At 45.0% G+C, this 24,401-nt stretch overlaps 1 protein-coding gene across 1 annotated transcript; it reads right to left on the reverse strand.

Moving 5' to 3' along the window:
• Nucleotides 1-575: 575 nt before the first annotated feature.
• On the reverse strand, nt 576-14,413 carry GJA8 (gap junction protein, alpha 8, 50kDa). The gene is made up of 2 exons (XM_006899522.1): nt 14,377-14,413; nt 576-1,919 (listed from the first exon to the last, which is right to left on the reverse strand). The coding sequence occupies exon 2, from the start codon at nt 1,906-1,908 to the stop codon at nt 577-579; it is 1,332 nt and encodes a 443-aa protein (XP_006899584.1). The 5' UTR covers nt 1,909-1,919; nt 14,377-14,413; the 3' UTR covers nt 576.
• Nucleotides 14,414-24,401: the final 9,988 nt, after the last annotated feature.

The following is a 24,401-nucleotide window of genomic DNA, read 5'->3' on the forward strand; positions in this document are numbered from 1 at the left end:
TGTGAGTTAAGTTTTCAACTCACAGCAACAACATACAAGGCTTTAATCTTTATAGGTGCATATTGTTAGGTCTTTCTTCTTTGGAGCTACTGGGTAGGTTCAAACCGCTAATCTTTTGGTGAGCAAGAGAACCCTTACGTGTGTGCACCACCAGGGCCACTTCATTATTTAAGCCACTTGCCTTGGATCTTGTAGGCATTGGAGTTTGAGCCCTCTGACAAAAAGTCATATGGTATCTACCATGGAAATGATGGAATTTGGCTGAGTTAATGACTTGGGGCAGGCCTGGTGAAAGGCTCAGGGGCTCCCATGATTCAGATCAGAAGGACTGTTAAGGAGAAATGGGGAATCACCCATTGTCATTGCACAGAGTGTAGGGGTGTCAAGGAGCTCTTCTCTAGGGGAAAGGTAGTTTCCTACTTGTACAGCGTGGACTGTTCCACTGCAGTGTCTTTTTCAAGCAGGGGTGGAATTTAGGGCAGGGGACAGAAAAATTAAAACCATTCTGGCATCTTTTCTCTTTACCTTGTCCTATACTAGTTTGGGGTGGTTTTTTTTGTTTTGTTTGCTTTCTTTTCATACGGTTAGATCATCTGACCTGGCGCGGCTGCTGGCTTTGCTCAGCCTGCTCAGGGGTCTCGTGTCATCTGGGGCCAGCTCGGCACACAGAGAAGGCGCCTTCTCAGGAGGCAGCCCTTGCTTTGATACCTTCTCTGTCTGCAGCTCTTCCTTGTCGCCCTCCTTTGCCACCTCGGGGGTCTCTACTTTCTCTCCCTCCGGTCCTGCCTCCGGCGGCGCCGCCGCCGGCCCCTCTGGGGTCACCTTCTCTGCTTCCTGCCTCTTCTCTCCCACCTCTGGCTCTGCACCCTCCTCTACAGGAGGCTCCTCCCCCTCGGCTTCCTGGGCGCCCACCTGAGCGTAGGAGGGCAGTGTCTCTTGGTAAACCTGTGACAAGTCCCCCAGGGGCCCTGTACCTATCTTCTCCTCAAATTGACTGAAAGGCTTGGCAGAGAGGGGGCTGGTCTCCACCATCCCAACCTCAGTCAAAGGGAAATAGTGGGACACGATTTTCTCCTCTTCCAGGAGCTGGTAGCCCTTGGCCTTCTGGATGGAGGAAACAGCAATGGAGTGGAGGGATTTCTCAGGAATCTCCCCTAAAGGCTGCTCCACGGGCCTGGTGAAGGCCGAGCGGATCCTCTTCAGGCCCAGGTGACTTATCTCCATTATATTGAGGAAGAGGGACACAGAGGCCACTGACAACATGAAGAGAATGAAGATGGTTTTCTCCGTGGGCCGGGACACGAAGCAGTCCACTACATTGGGGCAGGGCCACCGGCTGCAGCGATACAGGGGCAGGATGCGATAACCGTATAGGAAGTAGTGGCCCACGATGAAACCCACCTCGAAGAGAGTCTTGAAGATGATGTGGCAGATGTAGGTTCTCAGCAGGGTCCCCTCCAGTCGGAACTTCTTGGTGCTTCTGCTGCTGCTGCTGCTCTTCTTGATGCTGCCCTGGTCTGGGGCCAGGGCCCCCCTCTCCCCGCCGTTGGCCCCCGGCTGCTGGCAGAGCTCCTCGGCCTCTCGCTCCTTGCGCTTCTCCTCCATGCGCACGTGGTGCATGGCGTGGCCCACGTACACCAGCGAGGGCGTGGACACGAAGATGATCTGCAGCACCCACAGGCGGATGTGGGAGATGGGGAAGGCCTCGTCGTAGCACACATTCTCGCAGCCGGGCTGCTGGGTGTTGCACACGAAGTCGGACTGCTCATCCCCCCACACAAACTCGGCGGCCGTGCCCAGGATCAGGATGCGGAAGATGAACAGCACAGTCAGCCAGACTCTGCCGATGACGGTGGAGTGCTCATTCACCTCCTCCAAGATGTTCCCCAGGAAACTCCAGTCACCCATTGCTCACCCACCTGGAGGGGGGGAGAAGGCAAAAGCTGAGAGGCCACTGTGCAATCCTGACTTAGCCTGCTTCCCCTAACTCTTGGGCCACCCCACGTTGCTGGAGCCCTCAAGGTTGAAACAGCACCTGTCGACTGCTTCACTTGATGCACGCTAGCAGTAGGGCACAAAAGAGGGGTTGGAGAATCAGCTTCTGTTAGCTTTCTCATCTATAAAATAGATTTAATAGTGATACCGGTTCCAGTTTACCTCAAATGAAAGAATAAATGAGGCAACATCAATGTAATTCCTGAAACCCCAGAAAAATGAGGATTCCCTGTTGACCATAAATAGAAGCCCATGATTATTTAGATTTAAATTAAGACCACAGATTGAAATCTTCATGAGAGGAAATGCTGAAAAACAAACCCAACAAAACCCACCTCTTTTACTATGGGCGTTTGAACAACCAACAAAATTATTGCATATATGAAATTGGTTGTAGTCATCTTACTTTTTTGACTGAGTCTAGATACATAAAGAAACTCTCACAGCCTAATGGGTGTAGAGTTATGCTCCAGCCTGAAGGCAGGTGATTAGAATTCACCAGCTGCTTCTTGGGAGAAAGATGGGCAACCTGTTCACATTCGATATAACAGCTGTTGGAGGGTCAGCTGTGAATTTATTTTGACTGCATGGCAATGAAAAGTTTGGTTTGGCTTTTTAAGATCTACCATGGACTGCTAAGAGAATGAACAGGTTCTTCCTGGAGAGAGTTAAACCAGGCTGCTCCTTGGAAGCAAGGATTCTGAAGCTTCGTCTGACATACTTTGGACATATTGCAAGGAGGGACAGTCCTTGGAGAAGGACGCCATGCTAGGGAGGGTGGAGGGACAGTGCAGGAGAGTTAAGACCCTCTATGAGGTGAATTGATTCAGTGACTGGGGTAATGGGGGTGGGTGTGTTGAAGACAGTGAGATTGGCACAGGATAGAGCAGGATCTGGGGCTGTTGAACATAGAGTTGCTGTGAGTCACAAGCAACTCGACATCACATAACAACAACAATAATGTGTTTAAAGGGAAGGTGAAAAGAACTGACATTTGCTGAACACCTGATTTGCACTTGACTTTGACATTTTATTATTTTATTGCATCTTGCTAGACTAATCTCCATGAAGGTAGGAACTACACCTGCCTATTTACCTCTCTACACTCAATGCCTATCACAGTATCCACATATATTAAAACCTCAGGAAGTGTTTGTGAACTTAATCCCAATACACGAGACAACTGAGCCTCAGAGAGGTGAATAAATGATCTCAGCCAGCTCACAAGTGGCAGCGCTGGCTGCCTGGTCCATTTCACTCTGCAGCTGAGATACCCTGATTGTCACTAGCACATCACAGTTCTCCACCTTCTGTACTTTTCATCTATGTTTCCTGTTTTCCAGGTTGAAATCTGGAAACTCTTAATAGCTTTCTGGAAGGAGGGCCGTATATTTTTACCATTACTCTTTCAACCCCAAAGAACTTGAACGGTGTTTTAGGGAAGGAACTGTGTTTCAGGATGGAGAAAGCCCACTAGGACACTTCTATGTTCCACCAAATGAAAAGACTTAGGAATCTGTAACACATAGCTGTTTCAGAAGAGCTAAAAATTGATCTGTAGGGGGAAAATACCATTAAACACAATAGTACATAATGCCCCTAGCACAGCAATGGCTAATGGAAATGGTATTGAATTCACGGAGGTGATGTGTGTAAACTGGGTCATTCACCCATTGCAGGCTGGCTGCCTATAAAGGACAATGATGAAAGTTCACCTCAACCCAGGATGGGTGTTTCTCCAGCTGAACATCTCTAGAGTTGTGGAGTTACCACTGTCCTTAGACCAGGGTAAGGTCCTGTGCTCTGGCCTTCCTCCAGACTACACTATGCTATAAGCCCTGAGTAGCTCACTCTACCCTTTGGGGACCCAGAAGCCTGATTTTCCTTGGCCAAATCAACTTCCAGGGCTAGCATGGGACTCATTCTTGGATGCATCCTGCTGAGATTGGACCACACTACCAGGACACCTATACTTAGACCTGAAAGGTGACCAAGGGATGTTATTTGTATGTGGGTGGAAAAGTAGATAGCATTTGATGCTCAGGCAGAGTATCTGCACTTGTGAGTAGGAGACCCTCTGGTGTGGGATTGAGCCACGGGTGGACGAGTGGAGTGGGTGAGTGGGATGCAGCTGGAGGCTTGTGGCCAGTATCCCTTCTGTCACACTCCATGTGGAACTGTAGGGATTCTGTACAATTAAGTTAGAATTTAGTCTTCTGAGTTATCACGGAAACATATTTTTCAAGGTAGTGAGACAGAGTGGCTAACACAAATGAGCTGTGCTTGGCTGAGAATTTAAATGCTGGTAGCCTAAAGGTTCAAACCCATCCAGTGGCACCATGGAAGAAAAGTCCTGGTGATCTGCTTCCATAAAGATCACAGCCCATTCAAGGGTATGAACATGTACGGCTAAGCACAATTGATAACAGTGCATCTAAATTCCAAAATCAATCTCCATAATAGTCTGTCTATGTGTTTCCTACTGCCAAGGGGGCCCTTTAGAGTAGTGAGAGAAGACATTCACCCTGAAACCCACAGCGTCCCTTTTCAGCAGGAAGTAGCTAAGAGAATAAGCCATCCCCTTTTCCTTATGAATCAGGGTGAAGTCTCTCTCAGGGAGGAGTGATAGGGAATGGCAAGGGACACACTGACAAAGGAGATTAATCAGAACTGGCTTTGACAAGCACTGTGGCAATTGGACAATTAAAACAGACATGGCGGGGCGGGGGGAAGAAGAACGAACTGGGGATGAGGGTGGAGAAAGCAGTGCAACAATGAATGAATGAAAACCCAAAATCTCTGTAAATGTTCATTAAAACTAATAAAATTTAATAATAATAAAAAAAGATCACAGCCCAGGAAATCTTATGGAACACAGTTCTGTGGTGACCATCAGGAGGCTGTCATGATTTGGAATCAGCTCAATGGCCCAATGTGACAGAAATGACAAGAAGAGAGAATGTGCTTTGGTTCAAATCTGTTGTTCATAGGGTTGCTATGAGTTGTACTCGAGTCAGCAGCTTCTAACAACAATGAACAACAATTATAACCTTGATATAGAACTTTTAAAATATATTGACAGATGGTATGGACTTCCATTTATCCTTGTTCTCTGAGTCCTGCAAATATTAGGGGAGAATTTGTTCAAATGAACTAATTCCATGGCTGTTGTTAGATGCTGTCAAGTCAGAACTGACTCACAGCTGACCCTCTTCGTGGGTCTTCACAGGCAGTAAATCACACAGAAGGAGATTTCTTATCTTTTTCCCATGGAGCAGTTGGTGGTTTTGAACTGTATGCCTTTGTGTTGGCAACACAGCTCCTTACCACCAGGCTACCAGAACTCCCAGTTCCATGGCTAATAATCTTTAATTATTATAAATTTTTTCTCTTTGGTAGAAATCAGATTCCTAACGTCTCCTACCTGATAGGCCTAGATCTTCCTTGGTGATAAAGTAGTTTTAACAACTGTCTAATTCTATTCCCCTTTTTTCACAAAATTCTTCAACTATTTGAAAAGATTTCTCCCTCTACCACGTACTTAAGTTTTTCATCTTTTCCTTACGCACCCCTCCTTCTTTAAGTGGAATGGATCGGCTTTTATTGTCTTTCTCTTCTTTACCATAAAATTATCTTCACTAAAGATCATGAAGTGAAACAATTATGTTTGAGGTATGAATTTGAAAATTTCTGCTTATCAGAGTACAATCTGTATTCTGCTTCACTGCTTAATAATAAGCATAAAGAAAAACTCTGGTCAGATGAAACGACAGACACCATTGAAATAATGCAAATGTCTTTTGTTTATCTCTGCAATCACAACATCATCATTGTTGATTTTGAATTTGCTGTTTTAAGGCAGAAATGGTAGTTCCACAGAAGTGGGGACACAAACTGTACCTGAAGGGAGCTTAAAAGATTATAGATGTACTCTTCAAAAACATACATCTAGCTCCATTAGTGAGAGAAAGGGGAGTTCCATGTGTTATGGGGGGTTCTTTGAATTAACTCTGAATTAATAGTGTAGAATGCAAAGTTTATTACAGATGAGTAACAATAAGGTGTCAATTTGAAGTTTTTACATACATTATTAAAAAGGAACTGCACCAATTGTTAGAACCTAGATTAACAAAAGAGGGATTTCTGGTGGCTTAATGGTAAGAAACTGTGCTGTAATTATAAAGACACGTAGTTCGAATCCACTTCTCTTGCAATTTACTGCCTCTGAAAACCGACTTTTGACATTGAATCAGCTACGGTCACTTCTGACCTAACAGCACACAACAATAATATGTTAACGAAAGAGCTGACTCAATGGTACTTAACAACAACAGATCAGAGAAAAAGACTTTTTTGTTGTCGGTGTTCTAAGGAGTGGAAGACTGACTTCCCACTGGTTTTATTATTGTTTTGATACTATTTTAATATCGCATGTATCTCACTCCATCTTTTTCTTTTTTATCTCACATCTACGAGTACTGCACCCTCTTCAGCCTCTGCTTTAGATAGGCCCTGGCCATCACCTACTCTGATTCCCCTCCTCCCCACTGGCCTGCCCTCCTCCAATCTCAGCTGTGTCAGTGTGTCCTCCACGTTGTCACCCAAGCAATCTACTGCTTGATGGACAGTTCACTAATGAACTAACAAACCCCTTGTTGCCACTGAGTCTACACCAATTCATAGCTGGCCCTCCCCTGGATTTCTGAGAATGTACATTGCATGGGAGGAGACTGCCCTTTTTTCTCCTGTGGAGCCTCTACTGAATGCGTCCTGCCAGAGAGGGATTACATTTGGGTCAGCAGCGCAGTCCCTGTGGACACTGCCCCCAAAGCTCCCTGATGAGACAGCTGTTGTGTGCCATGGAGTTGGAACTAACTCATAACCAATCCTCCAGGGTGTTTTCAGAGGCTTTAAATCATACAGGAGGAAATTGCCCAGGCTTTCCTCCTCGGATCAGCTGGTGGATTCAAGCCATGTGCAGCACAGCTTCTTACAACACCAGAGCTTCCTGATGGGGCAGTTAGTGGTTGCTAAAGTAATAAGAAAGCAATAACAATTCCCCTCCCCTATTTAGACAAATTGACTCATTACTGAGACCCTGAACTGCCCTAGTGACCTTTCTGACTCCTAGTATCTCCCCACTGAGAGCCCTACATCTTGGCCTCTCCATATGGAAGTCTGTGGGTTGCTCCCCAGCAACTAAAGGGTTAAGAGGGCACAGCCCCTGCATCCTGCTCCTGGCTCCTGGGCTTTTTATTCTGATTGTCTGGCACAAATGCTTAAAGTTTTTTAAAAAAAAATTTTAAAGTTAATTCTTGGATTCTTCTAAAACACACATCTGATTACATCATTCCCCTGTTTTTAACCTTTCAGCCATTCCCCATTGTTCATGAGATAAAATCTGAACTCTTCGCTGTTGAGTTCTTCAGCTTAATTTTTCTCCATCCATTCAACTACTTACAGAGCATCCATTGGGTTTCAAATACTATCCTCATGACGTGTGTATTATGGTGGAGGAGACAAACACCAAGCAAATAAATAGAAGCACTGTAGGGCAGAGTAGAACTTCCCCATGGGGTTCTTAAGGCTGTAAATCTCAAAGCTGACAGTCATGTTTACCTCCTGGTGCTTGTGGGTTCAAACCATAGACTTTTTGCTTAGTAGCCAACCATTTTAACTATTGCACTAACTAGACTCTTGTTAAAGAGAAACCTCAAAGATTCATTGCTGTTGAGTAGGAATTGACTCCCAGCTGACCCTCTGTTGGGTTTCTGAGCATCTAATAACAATAAAAAGACTTAATTTTGTTGTTGTAGGGAGTGGACGACTGATTTTTAGTTGGTTTTGATGCTATTTTAATACTAGATGAGATTGTCTATTTTTCTCTTCTGGAGCTTCTGGAAAGCTGTCACTTTTTGATCAGCGGTGGAACTCTCGATGAACTAGGCCACCAAAGGTCCCCCATTTGGTTAAAAGAAGGATGAAAAATAAAGCAGAAGGAGAGAACGACATGGTCAGCAAGAAGAGGTTTCTCTTTTGTACAGGCAGGCAGGCAGGCGGGCAGGCAGGCAGACAGGCAGGCAGGCAGGCAGGGAAGCAGAAGCAAGCCTTTGTATATCTGCCAGAAGGGTGCTCAGTAGAGGAATGGTGAATGGGAAGTCCCAGAGGCACAAACATGTGCAGTGTGAGCGTGCTACGTGAGGCTGGAGTAGCTGGGAGACAGAAGGAAGACCATAGAACACAGGTGAAAAAGACTTAACAGACTCTGGAGAGAACAGAGCAGTTCACATGCAGAGGGAAGCTATTAGAGTTTTGAATAGAGGAGTGACATAATTTGACTTATGTTTTAGAAAGACCATTTTGGCTGCTACTTAGAGAACAGACCATTAAGAATAGACATGGTCCTAGTGACACCAGTTAGGAAGTTCCTGTGAGGATCCTGTTAGGCAGGGTAGTGGAGGTGATGAGATGGGACTGATCCTGGATAGATCTGGGGAGGTGGTTATTGCTGTGTGTTGGCGAGTCAGAACTGACTCATAGCTGACCCTCTGGTAGGTTTTCAAAGGCAGTAAATCTCAAGAGAGGAGATTATCATTATGCAAAATGGGTGAGCCTGGAGGGCATTATGCTGAGCGAAATATCTCAGTCACAAAAGGACAAATATTGCATAGGGCCACTGTTGTAAAACGGGACTGACATTGGGGTTGAAGGAAGACAGAGAGGGAGGGGAGGAATGATGTATACTGCATTGAAACAGATGAGGGAGAGAACAGTTTAAAAGGGACATGTGAATGGGTATTATTATCATGACAAGAGTCTGAAATGAAGGCTGCACAGTGGAGTGGACCTGGGGGGAGGGATTACATAACAATGACAGTTTTACTTGTCAAGAAGAGTGAATTGGGGGGAAGAGGGTGGGCAGAGAGAAAAGTGCAACAATGAATGAATGGAAACCCTAAGTCTCTGTAAACTTTCACTAAAATGAATAATTAACAAAACAAAAAAAAAGAGAGGAGATTGTCCACTCTTCTCCCATGGAACAGCTGGTGGAGTCGAACTTCATGCCTTTGGGATTGCAGTACAACTTCTTACCACTGGAAGTGAGGTTTTTGGCTTGAGCAACTGGATGACTGTAGTGCCCTTTGCTGCCTTTAGAAAGAGAAGGTTTGGGGAAGGGGAAATGTATGCGCTCAGCAGTGTACAGCAGCGGAAGTTTCCATGCATGCTTCCTCGGCCCCACACTCCCTTGTTTCTTAGCCTTGCCCCTCTAGCTGACTCTGTGACTAAGCTGGGTGTCCCTCTTCTGTCCTTTCTCAGCACCGAAGGGAGAATCTGAAATGCTAAGTCTTAGCTTTTATCTTTCTGTGCCACAAGGCTGAGTTTCCCCAACTGCACCCTGTCATAGGCTGGGAGTTCCAGAAGAGCAAGGAGTGTGCCTTTCGCTGCTAAACCTTAACAGTATAGTGCTTTTCATGAAGCAGGTACTCAATACATGTTGGGGGAAGAAAGCAAGCCATGAAAGTTATTTGTCAAAGATTTAAATGGATGATAAAAAGAAATATCTTAATCTAGATGTTATTTTCCTGTTTAAGGATGCTTGATGGTGGCATAGTCTGTAGGGAGTTGCACTACTAACCCAAAGGCTGAGTGTCTCTGGCGGTTCAAATCCACCAGCACCTTTGAGGGAGAAAGATGGGAAATCTCCCTTATGATTTACAATTTTGGAAACTCAATGGTAGGTCATCTCTGAGTTGCTTTTGACGCAACGGAAATGGAAGAGAGAAAAGAAGAGGGAGAAGAAGAAGGAGGGTGAGAGAGAGTGGAGTAGAGAAGGAGGGAAGGAGAATGGGGGGTGAGAGAGAGAGAGAGAGCGAGTGAGAGGCCAGTGGTTAAGTGCTTAGCTGTTAGAACTCCCCCTCCATGGGAATTTGCTCTCATATGACAGTTCTCAGAGGAAAGCCTATGGGAAACCTCCTGTAATGGTCATTATGAGTTAGAATAGACTTGTGGGCACAAAGCAGTTTCTCTGTCAGAGAGGATAAACAAGATGGCAGGAAGAAGGGCCTAGAGATTAGCTTTTGAAAACCAGTCAGTGAAAACCATATGGATCACAATGGTCTGATTCCGTTGTGCATGGAGCTGCTGTGAGCTGGGGCCTGCCTCTGGCCGCTAACAACAGCAAATTCTCCTTCCACTCCGTGATTTGGAGTCTGGCCAGATAGAGCCTGGTGACATGATGGCAGGCCTAGGCCATATTCAGCCTGTGCTCTCGGAGTTTCTACACGGTGGTCTGTCTGTGTCTTGATAGAGAGTGGAGGAGGTTGCCCCTCTTGAAGCCTCAGAATCTTCTGGATATGGCTCCCCTGCTTCTGTTGTTGTGTGTGCCAGTGAGGCAATTTCAACTTAGACTCTATATGACAGGCGACCTGCCCCATAGGGTTTCCTCAGCTGCTGTCTTTACCGGGAGGAGCCGTTGTGGCATAGTGTGTAATGTATTGGGTTGCTAACTGAAAGGCCAGTGTTTTGAATCCACCTAGTGCTCCATGGGAGAAAGATGTGTAGTCTCTTGTTAGGGTTCACAATCTCAGAAACCTGATGAAGGGCTGCCATCAACACTACTTGACAACAGTGGGTTTTGGGGAATCTTTGCTGGAGTAGATCAGCAGGTTTTTCTTTTGTAGAACCTTTGGCCAAGGTTCCATCCTCTGGTAGAGGTTCTACAAGAACCCTAACCCTGACCCTGACCCTAACCTTAACCCTAACCACCAACCTTTCAGTTAATAGAACACTTAACTCTCCCTCTTCCTGGGAAGATGAGTATGGCGGTGGCTGTGAGTCCTGAGATAGGAAGAATTCCCTTTAGGAATGGGATACTGGGTGTAAAGTGTGTGTGTGGGGGCTGGGACCTCACATCAGAACCAGCAGCTCAGAATCCCAGCCTCATGTATGTCGTTATACTCTGGCTTTTGTCATTGCTCAGATTTCAGCTAAATCTTGCACTTGCCTTAGAAATTGTGACAGCCATTCCTGTCATCTTCTGGAAAATAGTTGGGAAGCATTCTAGTTAGGGAAGAAGCCCAAGCACAAAGCCATTGGTGGCAAAGCCAGGGACAAGGCCAAGCTTCTTACTCAACACTTCAGTCTGAAATCCTTGTTAAATCAACAATATGTGTATGTATTCTCCAAGATCAAATCTGGCTATATTGTCCTAAAAAAACCTGAGTGTTGCTAATATCTTGTCCCCATTGAGATATGAACTTAGTTTTGACAGCTTTAATTATATTTTACTGTCTTAGCCCATAAAAGAGAAAGCTAGAAATAGATAGATAGATAGATAGATAGATAGATAGATAGATAGATAGATAGATAGATAGATTGAGACAGCTTGCATTTCTGTACGCCCACACGAATGTGTGTGGTGAGCCCAGCCTCTCGGATCACTTAGCTTTGTTCCCCTCTTCAGGATCAAAGCTCCTGGCTGGCAGGGACGATTTTGTCTTTATCTTTGGTGCAGTCCCCTGACACAGAACAAAGCCCTTCATGGAGTGGGGAATCTACAGACACCAGAAGATGGGGCCAATAGTGTCATTTTGAAACTGGAAGATATCAATTTCTGAGCCCAGGTAATACCAGTATTAGTGTTCCCTTTGGTACAGCTGCAGTGGAGAGATGAAGAAGTTGCAAAGATGCAGCAAGTATCAAAAGGAATACAAAACTAATCCTAAACCTGTTGTCTTGACACACAATTTCCCCGTCCCCTCAGATCAAAGATACAAACTAGAAAGCCAAATGCTTTTTGCTACACAGATGCTAGGCTCAGGAATTCCCCACCCTTCTCCCATCCCATTTAGTAATTTCCAAACTAAAGTCAAACAGGACTGCTTCCTTCCACGTCATGCCTTGAAACACTTGCAGTGCTTGTGAGGTTATTTTTATTTTATTTTTAATATCTAATGACAAAGTTTTGGGAGAAACTCTATGAACTTTGACAAATGTCGATAGTTATAAAAGGCTTCAGGCCTTTTGTTCATAGGGTTGCTATGAGTCATGCTTGACTAGAAGGCAATCAACAACAACAACAACAATAACAACAATGACAAAGTTAGGGAGCTCTGGGAGGCAGGTGTCTCATGGCCAGGAGCTGCACTGCCCACCAAAAGTTGAGAGGCTGGAATCCTCCAGCAGCCCTGTGGGAGAAAGAGGGGCAATCTCCTCTTGCCTCTGAAAACCCACTGGAGAGTCGGCTATGAGTTTGTTCTGGCTTCATGGCAAGGAGTGAGTGAGAGTTACCAAGTTTATCATCATAATGGAAAGGAAGAAAGTGTAACTTGGGACAAAAAAATCTTTCTCAGTTTATGCTATTGAGATGGGCTGTCAAGAAGAGATATTTAAAAGGTGTTACCGAGCTCTGGTGGTGTAGAACATTACATGTTGGGCTGCTAACTAAAAAGTTTAAATCCACCAGCTGTCCTGAGGCAGAAAGATAGGCACCTTCTTTCCGCAAAGATTTACAACCTGGGAGACCAGGGAGCTGGTTGCTGGGAGTTGGAATAGATTCAGTGCCAGTGGGTTTTGGATGACAACATACTTTTGGTTTCTGACTTTTGACAATGCTACATGTAATTAAAGAAAGTCAGGCCAGAGTAGTGTCCAAGATATCACCTGAGCAGGGAGAAATCTAAGCCAAAGAAAGGGTACTTCTGTTCTTTTAAAAGGCGATTTATTCTACTTTGCTTATGAAAATTTAGTCAACAGATCTATTGCAGGTGGAACCGATGAAGTTTAAGCCTCTACCCCTGAGGTGCTGGTGTCTATCCAGGAATATGCTGCAAGAGGCTTGGTGGTTAGGTAATAATGAAAACAGTCCCCTACGAGTGGCCACAGGACCTAGTGATGCAACGGCTGAGTATGCCACTGCTAACCAAAAAGTTGGTGAAGTTTTTTAGGGGGAAAAAAAAAACAACACCTGGCCATCTGTTCCTGGGAAGCCTCCTGCCTAGAAGACCCTGCGGGGCCGTTCTGTGCTGTCCTCTGGGGTTCCTGGGAGACAGAGTTGACTATGAAACACAACAACATGCTTGGGCCTTATGTAAGCAATTAAAAAGGATACACCTTCACATATCTTATAACAACCTGTATGTGAACTAGGCCGGCGATTCTCAGACTTGATTTCATCGACTATTATGACAAGAGAAAATAAACAGGGATCAACCTAGATATTCAAGCTCCCTATTTGCCCAAACAAGGATGTGAAAAAAAGAGACTTTTAAAAGGCATCATCAGCTACCGCTGTAGTCTGTTCTTACCATCATTTCATAAAAGTGAAATTTCAATACCATAGAAATAGAGAGGGTGTGACATTAGGCTAAAAGACCGTCTTTTGAATTGGGCATATTTAATAGCAAAAAGTTTTCTGCACTCTGTACTTCCTACACCACGACTCCATCTTTGGCACCAGCTGCTGAAAACTTCATCTTGGACTAGAATTGACTGGTCCACAGATTAATGTTGGAAAACCACTGAGTTAAAAATGTCTACAGTCATTACCAGAGAGGCGAACAGGCTGTGAGGTTAAATGAGTCTTCCAAGATCACACAACTAGTGAGGGTTCAGCCGGGGGTGGACCCTGTTCTTTCTTCCAGGATGGGAGTGGGGAATGGGTTCTAGTGGAATAGCCTTCTCCTATTTGAAGAGGCAGAGCAAACACATCCATCCATGTTAACAAGTTCCCCAAAGGCCTCAAAGGCCGCCTACCATTCGCTTGGTAATGGAGTGTAAATGTGCCTCCATTCATGTTTCTAGATCCACCACTTTCATCAGCAGCTCTCCTGGACAACAGAAACCCCACTGCCAGGCAGAATTTTATGGTCCTTAGCCAAGCCCATTGCTGTGCTCCATTAAATGCTCCAACACCAACAGTGCTTTGCTTAAAGCTTCCCCCTACACCCACAGCTCTCAACAGTGGTTAGTTATTACTCCTATGACAGAGTTTGAGTGGAAAAGTGTACAGACTTCTTTTATAAACATCAAATACTAGGTTTAGGTCTCTCTGGATTCTCTGAGGGTGTGTTAAATCAGTTTAAGAAACAGAAGACTTGGGGAATCAAATCATCGTTCAAGTTTAGACATTTCTTCCTGCCACCCCTGTGCTCATTGCACTCCTGTCCCTTGGAAACCTCTGCTAACGCTTAGGTCCACTCCAAGAGGCTTGCCAGAGTTGGACTGAAAACTCAACAATCCCAACCCAAGATCCAACCTTAGAGGCAACCCTTTTTCTCTCATCGCCATGAAAAGGACCACCCAAACCCTGAGATTAAGCTGGGAACATTCACGGTAAAAAGTAATAGACAAATATCCCCCCCGCCCCGGAGGAAGACTTGCCAATAAGAGTAGGGTCCCCCGGAGAAGCAAGCGCTCTCCTTCCCTCGTGGCGCTCAGCAGCAAAATGGCAACTTTGGACTCTTTCCTTTGCCGCCTAAAAGCCCACCCCCCCAGCTCTCTACCCCGCCCCTCCTGTGCTGCACGACTGAGCAGATATGACTGGATTGGCCCTGATGGGTAGGTTTTACTGTCCAGCAATATTTTAAGCTCCCAGCCAGACAGCTTTTATGAAGGGAGGGATGTTTGGAAAACAATAGGAGAGAGAGACAGAGAGAGAGAGAGAGAGAGAATGGAGAGTCGTGCTGGGTACCGAGGGCCGGTGGGTAGGGAAAGCTGATCTCAGAAAGCTTACACGGGGCTTCTGCAAATGCCAAAAGTTTCCTTTAGTAGACTGGCCTTCTACAACAGGAGAGCTTTGGCTTTTCTCCAGACGGCATAGCCCAGGGCCCTTTCCCAGAGCCTTGCTATATCAGCTTCGAGACACTTAGGGGTGTAGGGATAGTAGAAGGTCATCCGTGTACATCCACAGACCCCAATCAGACTGTGCCAGAGCCACCACGGGAAGTGAGTGGCCCTTTCCCTCCCACGGCGCTCCTTCAGCCTCCATTGGTGAATGCTTTGTGTCTCATAATTTTGCGTAGTCTCCTTTGCTGACGTTGTTGTTGTTGTTGTTGTTAGGTACCATCAAATCAACTACGACCCATGAAGACCCTGTGAACCACCGATCGGAGCCTTGCTCTACCCTGCGCCATCCTGGTGATCTCTGAATTTCCGAAACTCCTGATGTCATTTGTGAAGGCAGTACTTTTCCCTCACCGTGTCACTAATCATCTAAAATACTTGTGAGAAGCTGCAGGGCAACTGGAGGGATTGTGCAGTGTCAGCTAATGCTTCTGTTTCAGCGCTGCCGTCTGTGAAATGGAGGTGTGTGTGATGTTTCTGTTCACCGAGGGGCTCTGGTAAAATACCCCGGTGGCTGAATGAGGAAGGACACTTGGGAAGTCACTTGGCAGGTGAGAGAGAACCCGTGCTGTTTGGGCCTTTCCAAGGCTCAGTCTTACTGCATTAGTTAGTACACTCACCCCCCACCACGCCCCCCAAAACCAGAAAACAAACTCAAGTCCATTGTTGTAGAGTTGAATTTCTGAGGTGGTTTATCTTTATGGGAGAGGACTGGCCCTCTCTCTGCCGTGGAGCTCTTGGTAGATTTAAATCACTGACCTTTTGGTTCGCAGCACAGCATTCTAGGCACTACTTCACCAGAACTATACTAGTGTACTGTTGTAATACATGACTGGATCACAAGCCAAAAACGGAGATGTTTTATATTACACTGGTGGCTCATTGGCAGTATTCTTGCCTTCCATGCAGGAGATCTGGGTTTGATTCTCCAGCCAATGTACCTCATGCAGAGTCATAACTTGCCTATTGGTGGAGGACCGCATACTCTTAAGGGAGCTCTGGTGGCCTAGTGGTAAGGAATTGTGCTGCCAATGCAAAGGTACATGGTTCAAATCCACCAGATGCTCTGCAGGAGAAACAACAAGAAAGATAGCTAGTCAGGTTTCAGCAGATCGGCCAGACTAAGAAGAGGGAGCAAGGCCTGGTGATCTACTTCTGAAAATCAGCCACTGACACTCTAGCAGATCACAACAGGTGCATCTGAAACTGATCATGGAGATTTGACAGAAGTGGGTTTGCTTTTGTTTTTGTTTTGTTTTAAAACTTGTTCTTTCCTGGGATATTCCAGAACCAGCAAAACTCTTTAAAATATGCTTACCAGAGAGTTCTGGTGGCCTAGTGGCATGAAGCTGTGCTGCAATCCCGTAGGCACGCGTTTTGAATCCACCAGATGCTCCTCTGGAGAAGGCTGACTCAGCTTTCTCCCACAGAACAGCTGATGAGTTTGAATGATTGACCTTTCAGTTTGCAGCTGAGTGCTTTAACCACTGTGCCTCTGCAGCTTCTCTCTAGCATTTTATCAGATCTCCAAACTTATCGCCACCAGCTTGGTTCCCATTCATGATGACCCTCCGTCGGGACACCCAGGCTGTAAATCCTCTCGAGAGGAGCGCTCTCTCTTCCTCTGCTGTCCTGCTGAGCATGGCCTCCTGTCTTTGCTTTGTCTTCTCTTAAGACTTTCAGGATCCAGAGATTTCCAGACAAGAAACAAAAGCAGATTAGCCGCATTCCTCAGAGCATTAGAATTAAAACTCATAATGAACTCAGGTTCATCTCTAAGAGAAGACACTGAAGAACCATCGATCCCTAAGGAGCCACATATGTGATGACATGTTTGTTTACTGAGGCTTCTTAGCATTCTACCATTGACGTTGTTGTTAGGTGCCATTGAGTTGACTGAATCCTGTCCTGCCCTGAACCACTCTCACACACCTACGCCCCCCCCATTACCCCAGTTACTGTGTCAACCCATCTCATCGGGGTCTTCTCCTGCACTGTCCTTCCACCCTTCCAAGCATGATGTCTTTCTCCAAGGACTGGTCCCTCCTGGCCACATGCCTAAATTATGTGAGATGGAGCTTCAAAATCCTCACCTCCAAGAGACTTGTTTTCACCCTCTCCAATATAGACTCGTTTGTTCTCTTGGCAGTCCAAGGCATGTTAAATACTCTTCTTTAGCTCCACAACTCAAAGGTTTTGATTCTTCTTCTGTCATTCTTAGTCATTGTCTAGCTCTCTGCTGAATAGCAAGTAACTGTGAAGACTATGGCCTGGATTAGGTACACCTTAGTCCCTAGACTAACATCATTACTCTTTAGTGCTTTGGAGAAGTCTCTGACAACAGACTTTCCCTGTGCACTTTGTCTTTTGGTTTCCTGACTGTTGGTGCCAAGAGTATTGATTGTGGAGCCAAGCAAGCTGTAACTGTTAACAACCTCAGTCTCTTCTCCATCTATCACGGTGCTGCCAATTGGCCCAGTAGTAAGAATCTTTGTCTTTTTTTTTGAAGGAATCTTTGTCTTCTTGATGTTGAGCTTCAATCTATATTGAAGACTACAGTCCTTGACCTTCTGCATAATCAAGTTTAAAATTTTGCCACAACGTTTCCTCAAAAAGCTGAATATAGAAATTTCATATGACCCAGCTATGCCTGGAATATACCCTGAGAAAATGAGAACTGAGGCACAGAGACTTGTACACCAGTGTTCATAGCAGCATTATTCACCATAGCAAGAATATGGAAACAGCCCAAATGTCCAATCACAATGGAATGGATTGAGAAATTATGGTAGATTCACACAGTGGAATACTACACAGCCCGCAGGAGCAATGATTTTGTAAATTACTACCTAACTTGAGAGGGACAGGAGAGCGTTATGCTAAGTGAACTAACTCAGTCCTAAAAGGACAAATACTGTATAAGACCATTATTGTAGACCGTGTATGAGGACCCAAGGTGGGGAGGGGAGCAGAGGGGTGAGGATGAGGGCAGGGGGAAGCTTAATCTTTGGTTTGCACAATTCGATGAGTGGAGGGAGGGGTGAGGAAAAGAAAGGGGTAATATCTGGTGTGAAAAACAATGTATGCAAACTTTGTAAGTAAACCAGTATAAAATAAAAATTTTATTTAAAAAAATTTGCCACAAACTGATCAATTTCACGTTTACTGAGGCACTTCTGATATCTTCCTTGGTTTTTATGCTTCTATATAAAGAGATCCACTAATAAATAAGTGGGACTTCTAATGTGCTTTGTTTTTTGGTGTGTGTGTGGTTTTTTGTAGTTTTTTTTGTGTGTGTTTTTTAATGAGAGGAGGTTGCCTATCTTTCTTCTGCAGAGTAGCTGGTGGATTTGATCCCCTGAACTTTCAACTGGCAGCCCAACTTGTAAGATACTATGTTAACATAGCTCCTTGGCACATAATAAGTACTTGGGAAATAGTGTTATTTTTTTATTGACCTGTCCCTGGGCATTGCAAATGGTTAAATGCTCAAAGACCAGCCCCAAAATTGGAAGTTTGAACAAGAAAGTCCTGGTAATCTGTTTCTAACATGTCATAACAATTGTTATGCTATGTGCATAATGCTATGTGCAGTTCTATTGTGATGATACACAGGCAGCCACGATTACTTAGATTTAGACATGTTGGCAACTAGCTTCTTTTTAAAAAAGACTTTTTTATTACTATCATTAGAGAGAAGGTTTTGACACAATTGGAGAGAATTAGAGGCTTCTTTGCTTCACAAACATGTAGATTGGTTCTGCCTTCTCCCCACCCCCATCCCACGCTGCCACCTGTCCCATCCTGTCTCTCCTCTGTGGCCAATTTGTTTGAGCCAGAGATTCTTCATCACAGCTATTTGGCTGAGGTTCAAGAGCTCCCATGCCCTGAGGGGCAAGAGGTGGGCTGGAGGGAGCACTGGGGCACTTTGACTCACAAGAGGATTTCCAACACAGACGGGCTGTCAGGGCAAGGCAGGGCCTGCTATTGAACAGAGCAGCTCATGCATGAGAGCAGATTGTGCCAATTCTATAGAGCACGACCCCTGGGCCTGGGCTTCTCCCGCTAACAAAGTTATCTTTCCCAATCTGCTTAGGCAGAAGGGGACACACTTCCTGTCCCTGTGCTAAGCACACACAGCAGGCAGGACCCCGGTTAGAGGCTCACCCCAGCTCTCAGAATTTCCCTTCAATAACCCTGCTCCACTCCCAGTTCAAAGTGTAGGTTCTCCCCAGCTGCCTTGTACCCCCTTGGAGAGAGAAACTGGCCACAGACTGGGGAGAGACCAGGGAATATTCTTGTACTGTGGGTACCTGAGAGGTGGAGAGAGGGCACCGAGGGAGCATCCTGGAGAAGGGTAGTGAGAGAAGCCACTTAGTGTTGCTCTAGGTCAGTGATCTCGAAGTGTGGCTCCCAAAACCAGTAGCGGAATTACCAGGGAACTTGACAGGAATGCAAACTCTTAAGCCTCACTCCAGACCTATGAATCCAAAACCGTGGGAAGCCCCAGCAAGCCATGTTAACAAGCCTTCCAGATGATCCTGAGGCCCATTGCAATTTTAGAACTCCTGCTGGAGTTGAGGTTGCCTGAACCATCGGAATTGTCCATCCTGATGTTGGTGCCCAGGCGTTTGTGTTTCCACTTTCTGCCATGTCTCATTGTGCCTCCTGAAAGAATGCTACCAACAGAGGGTCCTGTCTAGAACAAGAACTGACAGTTCATTCAGAACAAAAAACAACACCCGAAACACTTGTAACGAGAGTTCTCAGCCCGCTCCAGTGTGTGGTGTAAGCAGTGAAAATGCTGAGCTGCTGACAGAGAAGTTGAAGGTTTGGGTCCAGCCAGAGGTTCTTTGGAAGAAAGGCCTGCTGATCGATTCTGGAACATTGGCTGTTAGAAACATGGTCCTACTCTGACGTGTGTGAGGGCGCTGTAAGTCGGAATCGAACTGACAGCAGCTGATTTTTGGACAAGGTACGCGGCAGTTCCACTCTTCACGTCGGGTCACCATGCGAGCAGCTGACCCCCACACAGCTCTCTGTCTTGCTCATTCACATGCACGGCCCACTGGGAGAAGGGAGGGATTTAGCTTTCTTTTGTTTGCTGATTTTGAAACTCTTTTTGATGTTTTAGAATTAGCTGGGGCTCATCATTCCTTTGTTACATATGTTGTGTCCCCACTCCAGAAAATATCCCGTGTCTTGTAACTTCCATTTTAAGTGTGCTTTACGAGTGATATGCATGTTTTACCAAAGCAAATCTATCCTTTGAAAAGTTATGATTCCTTGTTGTCGGGCCTTGCCTAGAAAGCTTTTGACAATTTTTTTGGTAATTCTGAGACCAGGTATGGAAAAAGATTTTTTAAAGAGTTGAGTCTGTTTCAATCCAGCGTTCAAACCCGAGTCCTTGAATACTATGACTTGTCAGAGCACTGCAAGTATTACTCGTTTTCCTCCCAGTTTTTATCATCTCTGCCCTTGCTGGCCTTTAAAACTCAGTAACAAAGAAATAACATCATTTCCTGCGTCATCACGGTGAATTTGGCAGCAGAAAACCAAAGCTGGAGATTGCCAGGCCGTTTTGCTGCATGTCAGTATCTGTTTAGTCTCTTCATGGTCCCAGATGTTTGATTTGTTCTTAACATTCAGAGCTCAGAGTGGCTGGAGCAACGCTATGTTTTGCTCTTTTTTAAAGGCATGCGCTGTATCTGAGGGAGCCTTTATCCTTTTTGAAATTGTTTTTTTTTTGCATCTCTAAAGCTAAGTTGAGGGACCTCTGGTGACCTTGTGGCAAGAAGCTGCGCTGCAATCCCGAAGGCACATGGCTGAAGGCCACCAGCTGCTCTGCAGGAGAAGGATGGGCAATCTCCTCCCGTGCCTCTGAACGTCTGCCGGAGGCTCAGCTATGGGTCAGTTCTGATTTGGCAGTATACAACAATCACCACAACAAGAACAAAACTAAGTTGAGAAAAGACAAAGCTATCCTTGCCTTCAGTGCAAGAGTGAAAGACCCAAATGAGACGGACTGACACAGTGACTGCAGCAATGGGCTTAAGTGTTCAGAGAACGTGAGGATGGCACAGAATAGGACATAATTCAGATCTATTGTTCGTAGGGCTGCTATGAATCATGCTTGACTCTATGGCACCTAACAATAACAGCAAGGGTGGCCTGGAGGTAAGAATCTGCGTGGTTTGAATCCACGTGCTGCTCCACTGAAGAAGGATGGGCATTCCCCTCCTGTGCGATTTCCTGCCTTCTGACTTGATGGCATACACAAAAACAACAGAGCTAAGTTAGGCACCCTGGCGTTACAGTGGGTGGAGTGTTAGGCTGTTAACTGAAGGTGGACAATTTGAACCCACCAGCTGAGAGATGAGGCCCTCTGACTCTGTAAATACTCATAGCCTTGGACACTAGATGGGGCAGCTCTACTCTGTCATAAGGTTGCTATGGATCCATCCTATCTCCACACCTTCTCAGTCTATATGCAGAACAGATCATTTGTGGTGCTGGGCTCTATGAGGAGGAATGTGGTATCAGGATTGGAGACAGACTAATCAACAGCCTGTATTATGCAGATAACAACCCTGCTTGCTGCGACTGAGGAGGACCTGAAGTGCTTGCTGTAGAAGATCAAGGACTGTAGTCTTCAATATGGATTGAAGCTCAACATCAAGAAGACAAAGATTCTAACCACTGCGCCAATTGGCAGCTTCATGATGGAGAAGAAGAGATTGAGACTGTTAACTTCAGCTTGCTTGGTTTCACAATCAACACCCTTGGCATCATTAGTGAGGAAATCAAAAGATGAATTGCATTGGGAAAGTCTGCTGCCAGGGACTGCTTTAGAGTATAGAAGAGCAATGATATCACCCTGGAGACTAAGGTGCATCTGATACAGGCCATAATCTTTGCAAGTACTCACTATGCATCAGAGAGCAGGACAATATTAAGGATGATAGAAGAAGGATCAATGCCTTTAATTTGTGGTGCTGGAGAAGAATATTGAACATTCCATGGACCACCAGGAGAACAAGCAGGTCTATCATAGAGAGGGTGAAACCAAGTTGATCTGTGGAGGCAAGAATTTTGAGGCTCTGTCTCACATATTTTGGGCACATGGCCAGGAGGAACCAATCCTTGGAGAAGGACACCATACTTGGGTGGGTGGAGGGACAGTGCAAGAGAGGAAGACCCTGGATGAGATGGACTGACTCAGTAACTAGAGAAATGGGACTAGTTGTGTCAGAGATGATGGGATTGGCTCAGGATAAGGCACGGTTCAGAGAGTACATAGGATCCCTATGAGTTGCAGGCAACTTGATGGCACATAATAACAACAACAACAACAACATGAGTCGGAATCAGCTCCACAGAAGTGAGAAAGCTAGGTCATGTCTCATGGGCCTGTACCTTCTGTCTCAGAAGCAGCACTGTGGCCCTGACTGTCTGGGCTGTGTCCTGTTGTAGGCACTTGGTCTTTTCTGTCAAAGTGCCTGCATTAGAGGGAACAGTGGGCTCACACAGATGCCCATGTCCCAAACTCTGGAACCTATGAATATGCTCAATAGCAAAGAGGAATGAAATTTTAACTGGAATTTAGGTGGCAAATCATGTGATGCCGTTAGGGGGGATAGATTATGCAGGTGAGCCCAGTCTCATCAGAAGAGCACTTAAGTGGGAATGAGAGGGGACCAGAGTGCCCTGAGGAGGATTCATGCAGCCCATCTTGGCTTTGCAGATGCACAGGAGCTAAGAGTTAAAAGGTTGGAAAAGGCAAAGAAATGGTTTCTCCCATAGGGATGCTAGACTGGAGTGCAGCTCTGTGGATACTGTGATTTTAGCTTCTCATTGCTTTTGGCATGTAGGTTTTTGGTGGCTGTAAACTGTATGGGAGGAGAATTTAAAAAATTAAAACACTATTTGATTAAATAATTAAAATTAAGCCCTAAATTGTTCTGTGCCATTGAGTTGACTACAACTCATAGAGACCTTATGAAAAATAGCTCTGAACCTTGCCCTATCCTGAGCCCACTTCACCACCTTTGACACCCCTGCCCCCATTGCCACAGTCACTTTGTCAATCCACCTCATCCAGGGTCTTCCTTTCCTCCACTGAACCTCTATTCTTCCAAGCATGACATCCTTCTCAAGGACTGATCCCTTCTGGCAACATACCCAAAGTATGAGATGTAGTTTCAAAATCCTTGCCTCCAAAGAGCAGCCTGGTTACATCCTCTTCAGGATAGATTTATTTGCTCTCTTGGTAGTCCATGTTCAGCACCATAACTCAAAGACATAATTTCCTCTTCTGTCATCCTTAGTCATTGTCCAGATCTCAGATACATAGCTAGCAACTGAGAAGACCATGGCTGGATCAGGCACACCTTAGTCTCTAGACTGACATCATTGCTCTTTAGCACTCTGGAGACTTTCCTAAAGCAACTCATCTTTGGATTCCTTGACTGCTCATGTCAAGAATGTTGATTGCTGATCTGAGCAAGGAAAAAAATTGTTAACAACCTTAATCTTTTCTCCATTATCATGATGCTGCCAATTGGTCTGGCGGTGAGAACCTATGTTTTCTTGATGTTAAAATGCAGTAAAAAAAAAAAAGATGCAGTCCATATTGAAGACTATAATCCTTGACCTTCTACAGTAAACACTTCAAGTCCTCAGTTTTGGAGAGCAAGATTGTGTCATCTGTTGGACACAGGTTGTTGATGAGTCTTTCACAAATCCTGATGATGCATGCCTTTTTTTTATTTTGAGCCAAAATGATACTGTATTGAATGTGTGTTGTAAGCTGCTACATTTGTGGTAATTTGCTGTAGCAGACATGGGAAAATGGTCTAGTATACAAGAGCCTTGATGACTAAGAGTGTGGAGAGAATGAAAACTACAGAAGAACAAATCCTGACTTTCTAAGTCTCAGGTATTTTAGCATTCTAAGGGACACACTGTTGTACAAATAGTAACCACTCTTCTTTTCCATACAGTCATTCAAGGACTGTAGCCTTCAATATAGATTGAAGCTTAACAACCACAAATGAAGGAATTAAGAAATTATGGTACATTCACTTAGTGGAATACTATGTAGCATGCAGGAGCAATGATTTTGTAACTTATTACCTAACGTGGGAGGGACTGGAGAGCATTATTCTGAGTGAATTAACTCAGTCCCACAAGGATAAATATTGTATAAACCATTATTGTAGAGTGAGTATAATGGTCTAAGAGGGGTGGGAGAGGCTGGAAGCAAAAGGATGAGGATGTGCAGGGGGAGGGGAGATTAATCATAGGGATGTACAATTTGATGGATGGGGGTGAGGGAAATTGAAAGAATTTGTACTTGAAAACAATGTATTCAAATTTTGTAAATAAACTAGCAGAAAATTTTAAAAAAGAAATTAAAGATTTTTTTTACACATAGGATTCCATTTTATTCATTTGCTTTGTTTTACACGTGATGAGTACATATTTTAGAGGAAAAAGAATCTGTCCATACATCTATACCAAACTTCTTTCAAAGTAGGGGAAACTTTTGATATACTAAGAAT

Source organism: Elephantulus edwardii, unplaced genomic scaffold (assembly GCF_000299155.1).
Source record: "Elephantulus edwardii isolate Elephantulus edwardi_28Jun2011 unplaced genomic scaffold, EleEdw1.0 scaffold00260, whole genome shotgun sequence".
In the NCBI taxonomy this organism is placed as follows: Eukaryota; Metazoa; Chordata; class Mammalia; order Macroscelidea; family Macroscelididae; genus Elephantulus; species Elephantulus edwardii.